General features: G+C 38.9%; 1 protein-coding gene across 4 annotated transcripts in view; it reads right to left on the bottom strand.

Moving 5' to 3' along the window:
* Nucleotides 1–5,202: 5,202 nt before the first annotated feature.
* sun2 (Sad1 and UNC84 domain containing 2) overlaps nucleotides 5,203–20,136 on the bottom strand; it is a 51,586-nt gene continuing 36,652 nt past the window's right edge. For 3 of the 4 annotated variants that reach the window (XM_088074516.1, XM_088074507.1, XM_088074511.1), the window contains exons 2-17: nucleotides 18,244–18,352; nucleotides 17,936–18,051; nucleotides 16,439–16,822; nucleotides 16,290–16,349; nucleotides 15,997–16,068; nucleotides 14,624–14,781; nucleotides 13,607–13,657; nucleotides 13,427–13,477; nucleotides 13,272–13,310; nucleotides 12,330–12,524; nucleotides 11,104–11,241; nucleotides 10,772–10,868; nucleotides 10,512–10,627; nucleotides 10,141–10,314; nucleotides 9,858–9,947; nucleotides 5,203–8,845 (exon numbers count right to left, since the gene is read on the bottom strand). In XM_088074516.1, coding sequence (XP_087930642.1) covers nucleotides 8,729–8,845; nucleotides 9,858–9,947; nucleotides 10,141–10,314; nucleotides 10,512–10,627; nucleotides 10,772–10,868; nucleotides 11,104–11,241; nucleotides 12,330–12,524; nucleotides 13,272–13,310; nucleotides 13,427–13,477; nucleotides 13,607–13,657; nucleotides 14,624–14,781; nucleotides 15,997–16,068; nucleotides 16,290–16,349; nucleotides 16,439–16,822; nucleotides 17,936–18,051; nucleotides 18,244–18,350 — 1,965 coding nt within the window. In that variant the 5' untranslated portion in view covers nucleotides 18,351–18,352 and the 3' untranslated portion in view covers nucleotides 5,203–8,728. The remainder of the gene's footprint in view (nucleotides 8,846–9,857; nucleotides 9,948–10,140; nucleotides 10,315–10,511; nucleotides 10,628–10,771; nucleotides 10,869–11,103; nucleotides 11,242–12,329; nucleotides 12,525–13,271; nucleotides 13,311–13,426; nucleotides 13,478–13,606; nucleotides 13,658–14,623; nucleotides 14,782–15,996; nucleotides 16,069–16,289; nucleotides 16,350–16,438; nucleotides 16,823–17,935; nucleotides 18,052–18,243; nucleotides 18,353–20,136) is intronic. The other variant, XM_042485423.2, reaches the window with a different exon arrangement.

Genomic DNA, 20,136 nt, shown 5'->3' with positions numbered 1-20,136 from the left:
GTACATGGATCCACAAAAACAACTGAAAACACTGCAGTATGCATGCCAGGCCAGTAGGTGGCGGTGTAACTTTGTAATGATACACCATAAAAAAACACCATGTGCATGCGCTAAGTGCAGCTGTGACGTCACCATTCTCATAGGATCGGCACAGTTTACACGGTGACAGAAGGGGTTGCGTTTTCAAAAGATTACACTCAGGCACCCAGTTTAAAAAGTCTGCTATTTCAGGCCCCCAAAACGCCACTGTCTTGTGAACAACGAATGGCCACAAAAGTTTAACATTTCATGAACCGTTGCCGTGTGAATGGACCCTAAGATATAAATGTGATTGTATAAGATTTCTGACGACCTAGGTATATGGGTTTTCACAGAATCATACATGCATGTTTTCATTCTTTGAGAGGTCTACGCACTTTTTGCCCAATTGTGGGGTCCACACATATTAACAACATACATGACAGTTCTGTCAGGAAAAAAGGTGAATTTAAGCTGCTCTAAAGAAGCAGACTGTTGCTTTTGCATGTTAAAATAACAGTGAAGATGACACAGTTCTAATGTTGTGTTTTTGAAGTCCATTCACATTTTTGTTGTCATGCATTGCAGACAGGTGCTCTTTTGCACAGTCTGCAAGATGCTAATGGTCATTGACATGATTTTAATTCTAATAAATAATTTATTGAAAGGAGTAAGTTAAACTGCAGAATGTATCCTGTATATATATTCAAAGGAAAGTCACATTAATAATTAAATATAAGATTATTGCTTTTGACCTGAGTTTATGGTTTGGGATTGCTGCTAATAACTACTTGGTACCTTTGCCCTCAAAGCCAGCCCAACATTCAGCAGTTTTTCTCTATTGTCAAATCAAAGTTAAGCTGTCTATCAATAGGTCACTTTATATTTTAACTAATGGACAGAAAGAATCCAATTTGGTGACATGAGGGAAGCACCACCATGTGCAGATGATGCTGTCCTTCTGGCTGATAAATAAAAATACTAAACACACAACATTGCATTTACATAGATCAATCCACAGACACATCTTACATGTACACAGTCGTGTTATATCATCTGTCAGTTTTGATTGTGGGTATTCAAATGTAGAAAAAAAATCTCCATGAAGAGCCTGGTTTCTGTCAGGAGGTTGTCTGAGTTCACACAGCGCTAATCTCTGAATCCTGGGAATCCCAGAGAAGAAAGTTATCTCTAAAAGGTAAAGTGATTTTTTCTATACACTTAAATAACTTAATACCATGAAATAGCATCCTGTTGCTCTGCTTACCATTTGAAACTTTATATAAATAACATCATTAACAGAATGCATGTTTAGGACTACTTTGTTTGGATTACAAAAATATATTATGTTGGGTTTTTTATCTGGTTGTTGCATCATTGCACTATAATGCACTAAAAGAAGAGTTTTTCATTGGAGGGCTATTTATCATCTGAATGTTTTCATCATTTAGGTGTATAACTTTGAACAGAACTTCATGTGGCCTAATTCCTTAAAAACGTGGGGTATAGGCACATCATGTAGAACCTACAATACATTTGAGCAAAAGTTGTTGAAACAACTATGAAAAGTAATTAATTCTTCCCTAAATTTATAAATGGTGTAAGGCAAGGCAACACAATCTGTGGTTTACAGGAGATTGTGCAACCTGAGTGAATGACAAGCGTGGTATCTCAGAAAGAATAAGCATGCTAAAAGATTATAAAAACATTCTGTGCCATTACCCACACGTTGAACTGCAAAAACTCTCCCATTACTATAAAAACAGATCTATCATAACAATATTGATGTAAATGCGATGTAAATGTGTCATAAGAGAGAATTTGCATCTTGCAGACTGTGCAAAAGAACACCTGTCTGGAATAAGATAATTGTAATGTGCAAAGTAAAGAATAGTCAAATAGACTAGTCAAAATATAGTCAAAATATGTTTATCTGTTGCAGCAACATGAAATAGCAGTTTTTTTTTTTTTTTTGGATGTAAAGGGAGCATTGTGTTGAGGTGTGGAAAACTTGACTGTTGGAGGAAGTTGAAGTTGACCCAAACACAGATATCTACAGTGGGTAAGTGAATAACATAATTATCTCGTTACAAGGAAAGCATGTCCACTACACATTTTTATAAACAACTGCATCCCATTAAGGTGGCCCACTGGAATTACTAAGATCTACTGGGACAATTAATGGACCCGAGTCATCTTATTGTGACTTTTTGTTACACCTGCACTGGTATTAAGTGTCAAAACATCTGCTGCCATGCCAGCATGTGCTTTTTTGTTGACGTCCCGCTGTTGGTTGCTGTGTGTTGTTGTTATCTAAACAGTGTAATCCCCACCATGCGCTTGTGTTGACATTACATTAAAGCTATCCTGGAACATAAAGAGCAGATGCAGAATTATACTCGAATGTAATATGTAGACACAAAAGTCCACTGCAAAGAGGCAGTATGTGACGACTTGGGACAAACTTGTTGGTCATACACTGTGCCGACTGTATTCTACCTGCCCAGCACCACATAGCAGATAAGTAAAGTCAGCAACAAGCTGGTGAACTATAATGGAGCAGATATATACTCAAGACTTGGTGGAGAACAAAACAGAGCTCAAATGAGAGTGAATACTGAGCCATCAGGAAAGGAAAGAAATAGGCAATACAGTAACAGATTCACAGTTCGTAAACAGTGATAGACATAATTGACTGCTACATTAGATACTCCTCGACTCTGATAGGTTGTTTTTTGTTCATGAGCAATAGATTCTTGTAAATGCCGCTAGGAGCACTGAGAGGAGGCAGACAAACATGACATTTTAAAAAAAGAAAATGTAAACTTTTTTTTTTTAAAACAGATTATCTGTTGCATGTATTTACAGACAGTTGTAACAAATATGATAAAAGTTATTGTTATAACTATATATAAGTTCCCAACTACAGTTTTAACTTAAATATATTGAGCTGTAAAGCTTCAAATGAAAGCTGCATGTTTTCAAAATATCCTCTCCTTTAACAGATTTTCGACATAGACATTCAACATAGACAGCACCTCAACTCAGCTACGATGATGGAAAACTTTAGGGGTAATGGAAGCACCGATCACAACAAAAGGAATGCTAGCGTCGATGCTCTTGTCTGGTACTTCCTGCCTAGTGTGATCACAGTGCCACCACTGGCGATACCAGTCAATACTCTGGTCGTACGCCTCCTACTGGGAAAACCTGGTATCTGCTCCACGTCAGAGATCTTCATACTCCACATGGCACTTTTCGACATGATGTTCTGCTTCATGGTCATCATTGAGTACATCCACTTCCTGTGCAATCAAACAGTGAGGGCTTCTCACTTCCTGTCTTGGGGTTTGAATCAAACAGGAGATCCGATGTTGCTCTGCATTTTGGGTTTGGATAGCTACATGGCAGTCTGCCATCCCTTGGTCTTCCTCCGTCTGAAAGATCCCAAACTGCGCCTGTCGTTGTGCTTGGTGGTGAGTGCCATGACTGTTGCCAGCTGCAGTCTAGTGAAGACCTCTCAGGTTTACAGTTGGAATATGACATTTGTGATTCTGGGCGGTGCCATTGTGATCATATCAACTTGCAACATCTTGATTCTCAAGTCCCTCCGCCGATCAGGGCCCAGCAGCAAGGAAGTGCATCCAGTAAAAAAGCGAGCATTTAACGCAGTGCTGACTGCGTTAGTGCTGATCAACATCCACTATCTCCCCCCGCTCATCGAGTACCTGGTTAGAAACTTTGGTCCCAGGTTTTTCATGCCTTCCTCATTCCTCACAGCAATAACCTATACAGCTCTCTCCATGGGCACTTTCCTTCAGCCGCTGTCTTATCTTGTCCGCACCAAGCAGCTGCCGAAGATGACATGTTACTGCGGTTCAGCTGCTGAGACAAAAACTGTGGCAACAGTTTAGAGTAGCCCTTCTTTCTCGATATTTAGGAACAACTGTAAGTGTTGAGCTGGGGCCTTAGTACAGAAAAAATATCCTTACTGCTTGTCTTAAGTCTTCCTATGAAAGAAGCATTATGTAAGATCTGGACATAATTTTAGTTTAAAACATTCAAAAAATGAACTAACCCTATCAACAGAGTGTGAAGAGGTAAAACTTTTGATGGATGTCTCTGACTGTATTGCAGAGATATTGACCGCTAAACTGCCAGGGACGGACCGTCCCTTCTGTAATAATATATCATTGCCTGAGAGGCGATAGTGAGTACTGTAGCTTCAAGTGTGCCGCAGGAGAGGATGAAGAAGTTGAGCCGGCCGGAGCGCAGATTCGTCAGTTAGTGTGTCAGAAACACAGCTATGGCAGAAGCTCCAGAAAAACAACCAGTATCGGGCAGAGCCAATGTTCCGCCACAAAAGAAAAAAGGAATATAAGATGAAGCAACTCGGACACTTGGACCACATTTCTTCATGACGACAAGCACGCAGACTCACAAAGTGAAAGCATTACCAGCCATAGTGATGTTGTCGCGGCAGGTAAAAATGCTTCTGTAGTACCAAAAATATTGAATATATTAAAGATCTGATTTCAGACTTAAGGGGAGATCAAATAGAAAATCATCGTGCCAGAAACGCCTTGAGAGTGCGTCTGAAAAAAATGGCTGGAGTGCCTGTGGAGCGGGGCTGCGAGACCAATAATGACACTGACAAACGGTGCAACTCCAGAATGGAAAAGTTGAAAATATTTTAACTTTTACACGCACCATAAAACTGCCAAAGCAATGCTCCTCGCAGCAGCAAAAGAGGAGCGCCCGACAGGCGCACTGTAGCATAGGGAAACAATAGTTTTGCTAGCAATGCTTTTCTAGCGACGCTTCTTGGTGTGATCAGCCCCTTAGGAAGTTTCCAAGTTCCTGTAATGGGGCCCAACATTTCATACATTTATTTTTATAATATGCACAATGCTATTTTGTTGTGTCTTTATAGAGATATATATGAGAAGTTTCAGAGTTACATCTGATAACAGGCTACATATAAATGAAAAATAGTATGGTGGTAGTTTTTGTATGCCTTTAAATGCTTTTTGCTTTGTTTGTATCTTTTTATTTTAATATATTGGGTCCAAGTAATTTTGGTGCTCAACATAGATGAGCTAACAAGTAACTATAACAGAAAGTATGCCACCGAACCCAGGGACGGCTAAAGAATTACTTTATATGACAATAAATGCAAAAAGATAATGTATGACAATGTTTTATTTATTAAATCTGACAAACATCCCAGTTTACAAATGGGCATTGATAGTCCAAAACTCTGAAAACACTCCAGGCAGTTTCTGACTGTTGAATTCAAGAAACAACAGTTGTGATGAATGTCTGAATTTATTAAGGTAACTTACATTATCAGATGTGTATGAAGGTAAACCAAATAAACTGTTACACGTAGGCATCATTTGTGCGTCTGTGTTGCTTGCACTGCTTTACATTGATAAGAATATGAGAACGAAGAATTAAGTTGCCTGTATTCTGTGTTCAGGAAAGAGCACAAAGACAAAAGCATTTAGACTGTACAGGCTGCTCAACAGCGTTCAAATATTAAAACATGAATTTTAACTTTATAGTTTATATAAGAAAGAAAATATTTTTTTTCCAAATCAAATACACATTAAACATTACACTGTGTACAGTGCACAATAAAACAGATTACATCTGCAAAGCCAAATAAGATTTAAATGAATTACACAAAAGTGCTTCCACCAAGAGGAGGTCTTAGATTTATTTTAACACAAAATTAAGCATTAAATATGTGAAATGTTATAACTACAATCACCAGCTTAAATACAAAAATGTGATGCACTAACATTAGAAATGCATGTAAAGTGCACAAATTATATCAAAATAGAGAAGTAAATAATAAATAATTCCTGATGCTGAATATGTTATGATCCAAATTTCAATTGTCTGACAAAAAAAAAGTATTCTCTCATCTGTCTCTCTTTTTATACATGTCCTTTAAGACTAGTACGTATTTAATAAAGGAAATCAGTGAGAAATGGTGGATTTTAACCAGGATTCACCTGGAGAGCACTTCATAAAAAGAAAAAAATATTTCCTCGACCACCTCGTGTGTAAATGTTCTGTGTAACAAACACACAAAAGTAAACGGGGAACGATGGATTGACCCTGATATACACAGTTTGTCTGTTGTTTTAAGTCCAAACACATATTCATTTATCAATTCATGTTCTTGGAATTCATATTTGAATACTCTCATTTTACAAAGAAATAACACCTTTCTTTTTTATATATACAAAAATCTGTGTTATTAATATTTGCACAAAGAATTCCATGAAGTCAACCTGACATCTTTCAAAAGATTAGAAAAAGAGGTTTTCAAGTATTCAAGTACCACTAAGCTGCATATGTATCTTTCATAGAAATATTAAATCAGACAACACTGATTAAAAAACATTCACTGCTGCCTGCTGTATAAATTCGACATATTGTTCAAAGGATGCAACATCCTGTCAGTCAAAACATCAACAACAACCAAATATCAGAGGAGTTTCCTGCCAAAAATGGTGTTCCACTATTCAAGATAACATGACATAAACGTATGATTTAGAAGTTCACTGACTAGATCTTTATGATGTAAAGATATTACATATTAAAATTAATGAATTGTCCAAAACGGGCAGAGCATGTTAAAAACAAGCCTCTTCAACTTTTCAGTTTATGTCACTTATGTGTTGTGGGAGGAAGTTTTGAGGTGAAAGCTTGATACCAAGGTCAGTAAAGTTATTTTTAAAAAAACACTGTTCAGTAACATAAAGCAAGGCCTTTAACATTAAACTGTTAAAAAGAAATGGAATTTTATCTCAAAGGTAGGATTGTGCACTCTACTGATGTAAAGTAAGAAAAACCTGATAAACAGCAATAAAAGTTAAAAATGTTTTCTGTGGCACTCTCACATGACTGGAAGCACAAAGTTTCCAGAACTTTATGCTCCAAAATGGTTTAACTAGGTAGATTTTTGGTTTTTTAACATAATTTACATTTCAATATTTACATTTATTCAAAGCCAAGCGTGCTCCAGTAATTGTGCACATTAATAAAATCTTCCTATGAATTCTGTCACTTTAACATTAAACAATCCAAAACATATCAAAACCAGCTGACACAAAGAAGAAAAACAACTCGACACTAAACATCTTTCAGTAGCATTTGGCCCTGAACGCACCTCAGACCACCAAATAGCTTCTTTGCAATCACTTGACTGTTATGGTGCGCAAAAGTCAGATGGAGGGCAGGAAGTGATAAATCCTTACACTGCGTGAACCGGAGACACGTGAAAGTGAGTGCATAAAAGCAAATTGAAACTCTTGTTGGATGTGATCCATGCAAAGCAAAGAAATGTGATTTTTCCCAAAAGAGGACCGAACATAACATAACCAACATTGTAGCACTGGCTGCTTGCTTTTGGCGCCTGCATTTAGCAACGTGACTGTTCACACAAAATGTGCTGCAGTCTCAAGCTCTGTGATAGGCTCACTATCTGCATTGATAGTTTCAGAAAAAAGTTTCTGACAAACACACTGTAGGAGCCATTAGTTATATCTGTGTTTTTTTGTCTGTTTATATTTTCTGTGTAAATATGCTTCACCACGGGTGGGGGTGCAGGTTAGTGTGGCTGGTAAGGCACATAAGGGGCACAGGTGTTACAGGCGGCGTAATCATGCATGTTTTTTCTGCTCGCTCACCCTCTTCCTCACTCATCATAAAGACAGCCATCACTTCATCACGGCAGGTTTGATCAAAATGAAAAAGTATGTTTTTTTGTAAATGTGCATCACTGATTAAACGTGAACATCAACCAAATGTGAATTCTGCCTGGGCATCTCATTGAAGTACGTCACAAACAGGACCCCTCCCACACCCAGCTGAGCAGCTAATAAGTAGGTCAAGATACTCGCTAAACATCTAATAATCTGTTATGACCGATTTAAAGGGTATATTAAATATGATATGAATGATCTGATCATGATAAATTATAAAACATGCATCCGATGCTTCCATATATTTGTCAGTTGTGTCCAAGCAAACAGCAGGAGAGGCAAACAGACACACAAGAACACGCAGACGCCAACACACACACGCACACGCACACGCACGCATACAGATGAGCACAGACACACGCAAGCAGAGACAGAGCTCTCCATGTGATTAGAACATGCACAAGCATTTGTTGTGAACTGCTGACAGGCGGCGGCATGACAGTTAAAACATCAGAGCGCTTCAGCGTCCAGTGTGAAGCTGGTGTAACGCTGCTAAAGTTAACTGATGTTACATAATGTTAGCTAACTTTAGCACTAATTTTCTACCTACTAGGTCAGCCATTCCTTTAACATTTTTAATTAGTTGACTCTGCTGCCAGACTGAAGGTAACGTTTTTCATCCACATCTGCAGCTGTTTCTCAAAAATTATTTTTTTAACTTCTCCCCTTCACATCCAACTGTTTTGGGACTTGAAGTGGCCCTTGTTATTCACAATTTGATTGGAACAGCTGTAAACAGAGCAATTAATAGGCATTTGCACAGTGTTGTCATTCTTTGCCTCCAGTTGTCTGCCCTCCATCTCGACAGTCCACCGATGTATGATGTGATATGCAAAAAAAGCTATTAGATTTCTTGTTAAATAGAGTAAAAATGTATTTTATGATATGCTGGAAAGAGCCGTTGAATCACGGTCAGTGAGTGCGGTGTCTCATGTGGAGGCAATCTCTCCGTGCACACGGAAGCGGTAAAGACACGTGTATTCAACATGACCCCAGTTAGTGAGGACGCGTAGCTCCACAAATCGATACACCACGTCACTGGGGTTCTGCATGAGGAGGGTGGGGGCACAGGAGGAAAGAGAAAGAGGAGAAAAAAAAGGAAAAGTCAGAAAATGTAACAGAGTAAACGGTGCAGGAGAGATAAAGATGAAAAAAGATACATGAAAACAGAAGTTGTCAGATTGTTGTATTTTAAAAAAATGCAACACATCAGCATTAACATTTGTCAACATATATCAAGAGTAACTTGCCCTCAGTATCTTTCCCAAGGTTACTTTGACATGTGTACCGGAAGAGCCGGGGTTGTGTTTGAATTGCAATATCCAATATGAACGTCTTCGATCTAATCCTGACAAATATCATAATGAAAAAACTAAAACTAATCAAACATAATAAAACTAAAACTGTGCTTTCAATGACAGGACAGCTGCAGATTGAAAGGAAAGGTGGAAGAGAGAGGAAGATGAAATGCAGCAAAGGGCTGCAGGCTGGAGTATACGGAGGTGAGTTAAACGTCGCCCCAAAATGAACCATTTTTAAACAATAACCAGCAAACTGAAACTCGCAAACCCACTTTGAAAACTAAAGGCCTGTGTCCACCTAACGTTTTTTTTTTCAGCAGAAAAGTGATGGCAGGGCACTGGGGAGGGCTTCATCCACCGCCTCATAAAAGAGCATTCCCAGCACTTTTCTTAATGACACGCTGCTCAATATTGTTTCTACAAAAATGACATTTGCATTAGCTATTAAGCTTATGTGATGCTACATTAGCAGAAGGTTGACAACACAGTTAACAACAAGCTTACAACGTTACTGTGATAAAAGCACAGGACAACACAAGCAACATCCATTGTCCGACAGCTGATCTGCTGCCACAAACAGGCTTCTCTGGCCCCGGCCGCACAAGAAGTGCTCCTAAAAAATCGGGTGCGGCACTTTTTCTCCACGCGTGCGCTTATAAAAACAATTCTCGGTGGACACAGGCCCTAACTGATTTAAAAATAAAAATCTATAACAAAATAAAAAGTACTGAAAAATGAAACAATGGTTCAAACTCACAGGCAGCTTAAACGTCTGCGTCGACTCTCCATTCTCATCGTAAGTGAATGTCCCGAGCAGTGTTCCTTCTTCTGTGTCGTTTCTCATTCCCTGGGAAACAAAAGGCAAAATCATTTCCAAATCCAAAATCATTTAATCAACTGATAAAATAACATTTCAGCTCTTCTTGTATGTGTGGATTGTTCAGGTAGTTTAGGAAGGTTTGTGTTTTGGTAATATTGTTTTGTCAGAAGAGCAGAGAGACATATCTGCCATGCTGTATCTGTAAACTGGGAGCACTCACATAGACTTCAAAGTCTTTGGGGGCAGAGTCGATGCGGCCGGTGGGGGAGTTGTAGCGCGGCAGGTGATCCAGCGTCACATGAGTTAAAGTGATGGGGTGTGACAGAGAGATCACAAGAGTCCCCTGGACACCGTGAAACGCCCAACACTTCCCGGGGAGCAGCACCGGGTAACCCTGGGAAAGGAGCAGGAGACAGAGATTTTAGTGCCAGGCCAAACAGTCCAAACTGTATTATAATAAAGAAACACTGAGAAAGAAGAAAAAGGAAGCAGAGGAGAAAAGCCAGAAGGAGGGACGGGATGATGATTTTGTTTATAAACAGATTTAAGATGACAGAAGTAAGAAATAAAACAGAGACAACATGAATATACCTGGATAACAGTGCGTGGGCTCTCAGATGGATACCACAGAGGGAATCCAAACAGGGTCACACATGCTGAACGAATGCGATATGTTTCTGAACACCTGGTGCTGATCACACTGGCTCCTGCACACAAACACACACAATGTAAAATAAGAGTTTAAAGCAATACCAGTATTGCTGCTTTTTCATTTGACTGTTTTAAATGCAAACATAACGGAGATATCTGTGAATAAATCAAAGTGAAAGTGACAGAGAGATGTTTCCAACCTTGAGTCTCCAGTGCAAAGTCGGCCATTTTGTCAGCCATGGGACGTCCGCAGTCTGAGCAGCTTCCTCTGTCACCTAACCTGATAGCATCCTGCTCCTGATTCACATTGACATACAGTACATACGTAAGTCTATCAATACATGGCAAGATTCAGACACATTAACACAGAAATCACATCATGTAAACAGTATTGTTCAGAAGTCAAGTAAAAAAAAAATACTACACCACACCAATAACAGATTTCCTTGTTCTGTGATTATGTTTATATGGTTTGGAGTCATTAACAGTTGAAGTGCTGAAACTGGCCTACAGTATCTGTCCCTCCACCCACCTTGATGCGGTCACTGAGCCACTTCTCCATGGCCTGTTGGAGCTCTGGGGTGAGTTGATTTTGGGCGGGGGCGGTGCTGGTTTCGGGACAGGGGGCAGGAGGAGGCATCAGCTGGATGGACGACCACTCCTGCGACAGCTACGAGGAAACAGACAGTCAGACAACAGCCACACAATATACAGGAAACAGGCCAGACTAGAAGATAACATGACAGGATTAATGCATGGCTCTGTCTTTCCTCACAAAATCTTAGAGGTCCAGTGTGTTGGATTTTGGGAGATATATTGTGAGAAATGGAATACAATATAATAACTCTATTTTGTGTTTTGGTCACCTTGGAATAAGCCGTTTATATCTACATAGGGAGCAGGTCCTTGTCTACATGGATCTCCATGTTTCTACAGTAGCCCAGAGTGGACAAACCAAACACTGGCTCTAGATAGGGCCGTTTGTGTTTTTTAGCATTTTCGTATTGGCCACTATAGTTCGAGGCCTCCACAACATTTTAAGTTATCAAAGAAAAAATGGTAGCACACATACGCAGGTGATGGGCTAATGGACCGTCTGCAACATGCCACACAGTGTCTGAGAAACACTAAATTGTAATGTGAAACTGCTTTATTCAGTGCTTTTATTGGTTTAATCTTTTGCAACCTCGTCAAACTCTTCCAAAAACATGATGAGAAGGCAATCAGCATCTTAACAAGACTTGGCCCACAAATGAGCAAGAAATGAGTAAAAGAAAATAAATTAAAAGGTTTAAGAAAATTAAAGTTAAAAACAAAATCAAACAAACAAATTCACCCCAAACCACCCTTTAATTCCAACTAATTATAAGGTCATTCTCTCGTCACCATTTACTAATTTTTAAAACTTTGTGGGATACTTCTTGCCAAGTTGGTCACTGCCCTTTTCTGACTGTTTTTTTTTTTCAAAGAAATCACACCAATATTCCCAAGTTTCAAAGGTTTTAACAATTTGTGAAAGGCTTCTGAATGCAGCACAAGAAACGGATGCCTATCTAGGTTTCACGGGGTTAAATCACTTGGTCTATTTGTTTTGGAGTGGAAAAGACCTCTGCTGATAATTCAGCTTTTGTTAAAAACCTTCAAACCTTGAGAAGTTTCAGCTGGTTGAATGCAATCTTCAATGTTAGATGCTACTAAATGCCCCTAATTCTTACACATTTTACTTTTAAGTCCATCAGTTTTCTACATCTCTGTTACCTTTGCATTCTGAGCCTCTAAGGCTTGGATCCTGAGACCGAGACTGGTAGCAGAAGAGCGACTGACTGTCTGGTAATCCACCATCTGCCTGCCCAAACCAGCAAGCTCCTGCTCCAGACGCAGCCGAGTGTCTGCGTCCACAAGCTCAAGCTTGGCTTTTATATCCTGCATGTCCAGCTGGAGTCTCTCCTTCATCTGAGAGACAAAGATATGACAGAATCAGTCATAACTGGACTTACAGTGACTTAAGAAGATATGTGTTAGGCAGTGACAGTATCATTCAAATCAGTCTAGAGGTTATGTGGTGTGAAAGGTTACTGCTGAGTATCCAGAGTCGGCATAAGTATAATTGAAAATGACATAACTAATGGATAGTGAACTCTTTGTAGCCCACATGCCACACTAACACACTCTCTCTGTCACACTGTGAAGCCAGGTTACTGAACAGAGTAGATGTTCAATCTTAAATGAAAACAAAGTTACCCCTTCGTGGAGGCTGATTAGCTGTTTTTTTTTTTTTTTTTGGATTTCTCAGCGAGAACTCTAAAACATATGAATGGCTTCTTATTGAATTACATGGGGACATACAGATATAGCTTGCTCCAAGATTTAGCTTTATAACTTAATAAATTCTAAGTGCAACAGCAAGTTGGAGAGTTGTTTAGGCTTAGCAGAAGTCTGCACTTCTACAGTATTTGTAAATTACACAATATAAAATAAGACAGCTACAAAATTATGCAGAAAATCTTCCTATATTCTCTGCAGTTCCTCCTCACCACCACTAGATGATAGTATAGCACATCTGACTCATGTTACTCTCAGTCTGCCTTCAGTCCTGGCCTCACCACACAGAACTTTCACCACCGTTTTTAACTCGAAGAGGAAAGAAATGAGAGAAGACACAAACAAACTAAAAGAGAGAGAAAATGAGATTCCCTTTACCTGAGAGAAAATGTGTTCCTGCTTCAGCTGCTGCTCCTCCTGCAACAAACAGATACAGGTTACACATGAAAAAACCAAAACAAAATAAAGCTAATACATCACAGTTAAGGATTTTGTCATTTTTTTCCAGTATTTGCAGACGATTGGTGTCTTACCAAAAGACGCTGCAACTTTGCCTCTACAGCAGCAGACGTGACGGCTGAATCCTAGAAGGGAAAAATGGCCTTTAAATACTGTTGAGATGATAAAAATGAACCCACATTAACATGCTTAAACCACCCACATTAACAGGTGTTTGTCATTTTAAATAATTTGTAGATGATTTGAGTTTTTACCAAAAGATGTTGCATCTTCGCTTCTACAAGAGCAGACACAACAGCTGGATCCTAGAGGGGGAAAAAAGTTTATTGCATCGACATAACCAAAAAGACCTGTAAGTTTTCAGGCAATAACCCATAAATAAATAGACGTTTGTCATAAGGAAGCCACTTTGTACTTATATTAAAGGAGCACTATACAATATTCAGAGTGTGTTCAGAGTAGAAACTAGCCGTGGACTGCTACTCTTCCACAACAATGGCGTCACGATATTAGTGATAACTGCCAGATGAGCACAGTGCAGCGAGGTGGCAATACACTAGCTAGTGGGATACACACACGGGAGTCACATGCACCACAATAAATGCACGGCCAGACTGGCTACCATGACACACAACATAGAAGCTCAAAGTACAACACAGACGTAAAGTGACTTCATTCTCTGCCGATTATTTACTACCATATTAATGCTCTAAATATCATACAGAGCTCCATTGATCAATTACTTGTGTGCTTGTGAGTTTTAAAAATCATTTTAAAGATGACAGAGGGTCCCCAGACCACAGCTGACCCCAGTTAAGGGAGTGGCCAACAGGTCTGACACTTGAAACTTCACCCTGACACTTGTAAAAGAACGAGGTGTACACCTCCTTCTCTTCTCACTGAAATCTTTTAGTTACCCCTTCTCTATGGTCTGTTCATTCTAAAGTGTGTTGTTGTACAATGTTACAGTTTTTCTGTCTTAATGTACATCTGTTAAATTCCAAGAAATACACACTACATGCATAAATACATACATGCACAGGCCTACAAACTGTAAACAATGAAATGGACGCATTACACAACAGCGAAAAACTCTGGATCTGAATTTTTCTTAGTAGCTAAATTTAAGTTACTTGGAGAGGAAACATTCACAATAATTTAAAGTGCTCTTTCCACCTATTCACCCACACACTCATCCATGCCAATCAATTTCAAATTAACCTTCACACATGCACACACACAACCAGTGAGATGAAGATGATCTGCCCTACCACCACAGGTGAAGGCTGTATGATGCTGGGTTGAGGAGGAGGAGGAGGAGGAGAGGCTGGGGAAACGGGTTGACTCGTGGGTTTTGTCTTTGACTGGGTCTTTGTGACAGCCATGCGGGAGAAGACTGAGGTAAACCAGGGAAGAAGGAACCAAAAACCTGGAGAAAACAGGAGGAGTGGTTCCTTAAGAACAACAAACAGAGACTCAGTCTGCACAACATCTTACAGCATGAACCCTCCAGGACACCGTCCCTGACATGTGAAACTCACTGACATTTACTGTGACTCATTCAGAGGCATCAAGGTGGGAACAAGCAGAGGAGACCAAGCAGTGCTGCTGTGCAAGTCAAACACACACAGTTTGGGGCAGGCCCTGCAGCCACCTCTGCTAACCAATTATTTGGGGGAAAACCCAGAGTACCACAAATCTGAGATGTCTTGAGGAAATCATGTCTTGTAGGTTGTTGTTGTTTTTTTTTTTAAATATACAGAAATATAAACAAAACTACAGAACAATAGTCAAATCTACTTTGGTTAAGTAGGTTCAGGGAAAATTTTGCCCAAATGTTGCATAGCGGAGATGGGGTAGAAGAGAACAAGGTAATACCTGATGTTAGGTGGCAGGTTTTATTGGCAATTTTTGTTTGTCACTCTGCAACCTTGAATTCCATCATGCAGACGTTGAAAAACTTTTTTGCATAAAACACAAACCTCACATGCATTGCTTTGTACCAGTTTCAGCTATGCCACAAGATTTTGGTTAATTATATAGACCAGAGGCATTCGGTAAATTATATATATATATATATATATATATATATATATATATATATATATATATATATATATATATATATATATATATATATATATATATATATATATATATATATAAAAGAGGTGTTGACGGAAAAGATTTTTGAGATTTTATAATACAATCTCAGGAAAAAAGTACAGGTATATGTATAAAGGAGAAAGATTAATTATAAAATCCTACTTCTCATGTCTTAGTATTTTTAACACTTGATAAATGAATTAAGATATTTTAATACCAATTAAGGCCTAACTTTTGGATGCATTCAGTGCCTTTGAAGACTTTTTAAGTACCTGCAGGAACCCTGTTTTAGCAATCTTGTGTGTCATATTTTCTAATGTGATCACAAAAAAATCAAAGTTATTTTCCCTTTGAACTGTCTCTTCCTCATGAGGAACATGGAAAGCTAAAATGTAAAATTTAAGGCATGGCAAATATACAAACTCCAGACATCCCAAAGACTGATAAGGTGTCGCCAAGTTTAGCTTTGGTTTTCTTTCTTTTCTAAAAACATTTAGCTGATGCAAACTTGAATATATCAAAGATTTATGTTACTTACATAGAAGTACAATGAGGAGGAGGAGAAACAGACAACAAGCCTTCTTCATGCGATCGCTGACTGAAGAATTAGCTGCAGGGACACAAAGAGAAACTGATTTGCTGGGATTTCGATAAACTGGAGCCAAATCACGTGATGATTGCGAAAACACACAGCAGCATGTATGTGGAAATGTGCACACATGCTCTACAAATCCACTTAATGCTGGAAAAACACGCACAGGTTTGTACACATGCTCATACAAGTGCAAAAATACATAAATACAAACTTAAACACGTACACCAAAACCATACCTAAAGCTGCCGCATGCATTATTTTTGACTGTGCTCCAGCTGCCATCAATGTAACTGAGTCTAGACAAAATAGAAGAAATATGAGGTTATTACAAAGACATGCAAAGACACACACATGCAAACACAAACACATGCATTTCATTTCTCACCCATTAAACTACAGAAGGCACTGCTGATTCTGCTCCTGTATCCGGTACTGGGAGCACCACTGTCACTGCAGATTTTACTGGTACCACTGGTGGTGGTCCCTGTGGGTTTTCTGTGTGGGCCCTCAGAGGACGAGTACCCTGAGCTGTCCACGCCGCTCTGACTCAGCTCCTTGTGGTCTGGTCTGAAGTGTAATCCTGGCCTACTGGAGCTGCAGAGTCCACTGTAGGAGCTCTTCTCTGGAGGTACTGAGGGGCAGCGTATTGGCGTGTGACCCCGGGATGATGACGGGGTCAGCGGTGGCCGAGGGGTGGCAGTGGTGGAGACGTAGGGCACGGTCCTCATGGTGGGCTGGGTCTGGCTGCTCAGGGGAGAAGGATTCAGGTCTGAGAGGAGGACGGAAGATGAGACAAAAATAGAAACAGTCAGCTGTGAATAATTAAATAATTTATTATTCATTAATTATTATATTATCTATTTTCTTATGCCAAAAGTTGCAAGACTATTTTTCTATTTTTATTGACGACAAACACTATTTGTAAATGAATCATTACATTTGATCAAATACTTTCTTTCAGACTTCACTCTAACCTTTGTTTTTTTCTTGTAAAATACTTGACAATTTCACCTCTTCAGGTCTCTAAAAGTTATTAAAAGAAAAGAGCTTAACTTAACCACCTGAAACCTGAAGCAATATCATTTTTCTTATCCTGCTTTTAGACACCTTTTACAGGTATTTAAACTTTTGAAACTTGAACAAAAACTTGAGCAAAAACATGGGGCACTGAGCAAAAAAGGCACTGAGCAACTTCATAAGAATCATCCCACAATTCCAAGAAATCAGTAAATTTACGATTTTTAAAAAATAAAAAGCTATGGAAAAATGTGTAGGGAAAAAAGAAAAAACCTGGGGGAAAAAATATTTATAATAAAATTACATATTTAAAATTATTTTACAGAAATAAACACTTCTTCCTTTTTTCACTTTCTCTCTCATTTTCTTCTTGCTTTCAGGTATTTTTCTTGTACTTGTTACTAATTTATTGCTAATTTTGGGGTTGTTGCTCATTGCCTCCTTCCCATGTTTTCAAAAGAAATCAAGCCAATTTGCTCAGGTTTCAAAGGGTTTCTGTAAAATGCCAGAAAATGTTTAAAAAAATGCAGATCAATTGCTATTGAGATGAGCTATATACATGTCACAATTTTGCTCAGCTCATTGTGACATCTTTCATAACTTTTGTCCGACTAATGGATCAAAACTCACAATTATTCTATTCACACTTTTACAAAACTAAAAAGCATCAAATCCTCCACTTGAGATGCTGAAACAAGTGATAAATGTGGATAAATCAACTGAGCAATTAACCAACTAATTGTTTCAGTGCTGCTCTGAAAAGTTACCAGCCTGGTTTCATTCATGCTATTATTATAACTTTTGTACTGACAGGATATTATGTCGTTATTTATCTTGCACCAATATAATGTTGCATTGTTTTTACCATTATACTGTCCTGCAGTGATGGGCGGCTCGATGCTAGCAGAACTGGCATTGCTGTTGGCTCTGCTGGGGGTTCGGGAGGCGGCTTTGCGGGTCCCAGCCTTCTTCTTGAAAACCCTGACAATAATAAACAAGACACCACACGCACAGGAGGGCTAAGGATAAAGATTATTTATCATTTTAAAGTTTGTAAATCAGAGCTGATGACTAAAATCAAAACTGAAAGTGCATTAGCACAGACACACACAGACACACACACACACACACACACACACACAGAGAGAGACACAGATACACAGAGTTACATACTTGACAGGGTTTTCACGGTAGGAAATGTTTGTCACACTGCTGGAGTCAGATTCTTCATCTGAATTATAGTAGCCTCCGGACACCAGGCGAGAACTCCTACGGGACATGACTGAAAGACACAGAGAAAAATAACATGACGTGATTTATCAGTAATTCACAGAGCTCCTCGTTGCCTCTCCGATCAGTACATACTGGCAGCAGGTGGTCAGTACATTGCATCATAAACATCATGATTTCAGTTTCACGGGGTGAAGTCCACAAGGAACACCGCTGCACTGTGTTTAGATTTGTGTATTCATGTTTAACACATACTGAGCAAAATGTCATTTTCCATCAATTACTGATAAAAATGTATCACACAGAATCCATCTTTCCTTAAAAAATAACTCCACACAGTAGCTGGTGTGAAACTGAATATTGACTATTTTCAATCAACTGACTGAATGTTTTTTGATCAGCAGAGAATTAGAAAATTCAGATTTAGGCTCATGACATTAGTTGTTTTAAAATATTTCCTTTGCACTTCTGGAAGCTTCATTTGTTGGATTCCCAAAACATCATTATATCCTAGGAAGGCACAAAAACCTTAGACTGTACAGAAAGATTGATGACATGTCTTCTCGTACTCCCACTGTTCAAAAATAAAGCCAAAATATCCCACATACGTGTCCAAGTTGTCATTCGGAGCCAGAGTTTGCGCAGCAGCAGTTTCAACTTATCTTCTATAGACCCAATTGACCAATTGCAAGTAGCACCATTGATTGCACGTGCACTGATTGGTACACACAGCTGTCAGTCGTGACATAAAAATCCCCATTTTTCTAGCGTCAAATAACAAATTAAAACCAAACTTGTAAGAAAAACAAACACCTGAAAATATACAACAGGGTGATAAAAACTACATTAAATGAAAAATAAAAGGAAAAATCTATTTGACATGTACTTTGAAAATAATTTTGAATCATGTGATCGAGATGTCTTGGAGCTGTCAGGTCATCCATCGTTATATACAGTCTATGACACATGCACTTAAACTATGCCGTAAACTGATTTTCCATAAATGATTAGGAGATAGCAAGCATGACATCAGATTTCATATACATGAGAACCCATTGATCCTGCCATTAAACACCTCCTACATAGTACAAAGAGCAGCAGTACTACATCTACTAGTAGGACGCTTGTTAGCGGAAGGAGTGGTACGTAGGGGTGGAGCATCAGCAGCAGTGGGTGGTTATATTTTAGCAGTAGCAGTGGCACCAGTAGATAAAGCAACAGTTAATAATGATAGTACATTTGGTGCTAGTGGTAGATTCGGTAGCTCAAAATTAGCACCATTAACTTCCCAAATGCTGGTAAAATGTGCAAATATGTAAAATATGGTTAATTTGCTTCACTCACCAGTTGAAAACAACAAACAAACAAAACAAACCAATGGTTATCTCAACCCTTTGGCTGGTGGACAAAAAAGTAAACTAGTGCTAATAGTACTGCTACTAAAAGTATTATTCACAAAAGCAGCACAAATAGCAGAAGTGCTGAAGTAATGACAACAACAAGAAAACGATATCAGAATCAGCATCAGCTGCAGTAACAGCAGTAGCGGTTACTATGCAACCTAAAATTGTGGTAGTTCAGTTAAAAGTAGTCACAGCAGCAGTTATAGTTCTCATATATTACTTTAAGTAGAAGTGGTATAGGCTGATAGTAGTTTAAAGTGCTTACCAGTACAGTAAAAGATACAGTAGCAGTAGAAGTAGTAAAGTAATGGAGTCTCTGACAGATGCTCTCATGCTTAATCTCAGCAGTCTGTAATCCAACTAATCTACAGGAGTTATCCTGCTGCCCAAACACTTGCTGAGACTAACAGAGCATAGATAAAACACCACAACA

Source organism: Plectropomus leopardus, chromosome 3, assembly GCF_026936395.1.
Source record: "Plectropomus leopardus strain MGB_pleo_1.0 chromosome 3, ASM2693639v1, whole genome shotgun sequence".
Taxonomy (NCBI): Eukaryota; Metazoa; Chordata; class Actinopteri; order Perciformes; family Serranidae; genus Plectropomus; species Plectropomus leopardus.
This window is presented reverse-complemented; position numbering and strand designations above follow the sequence as displayed.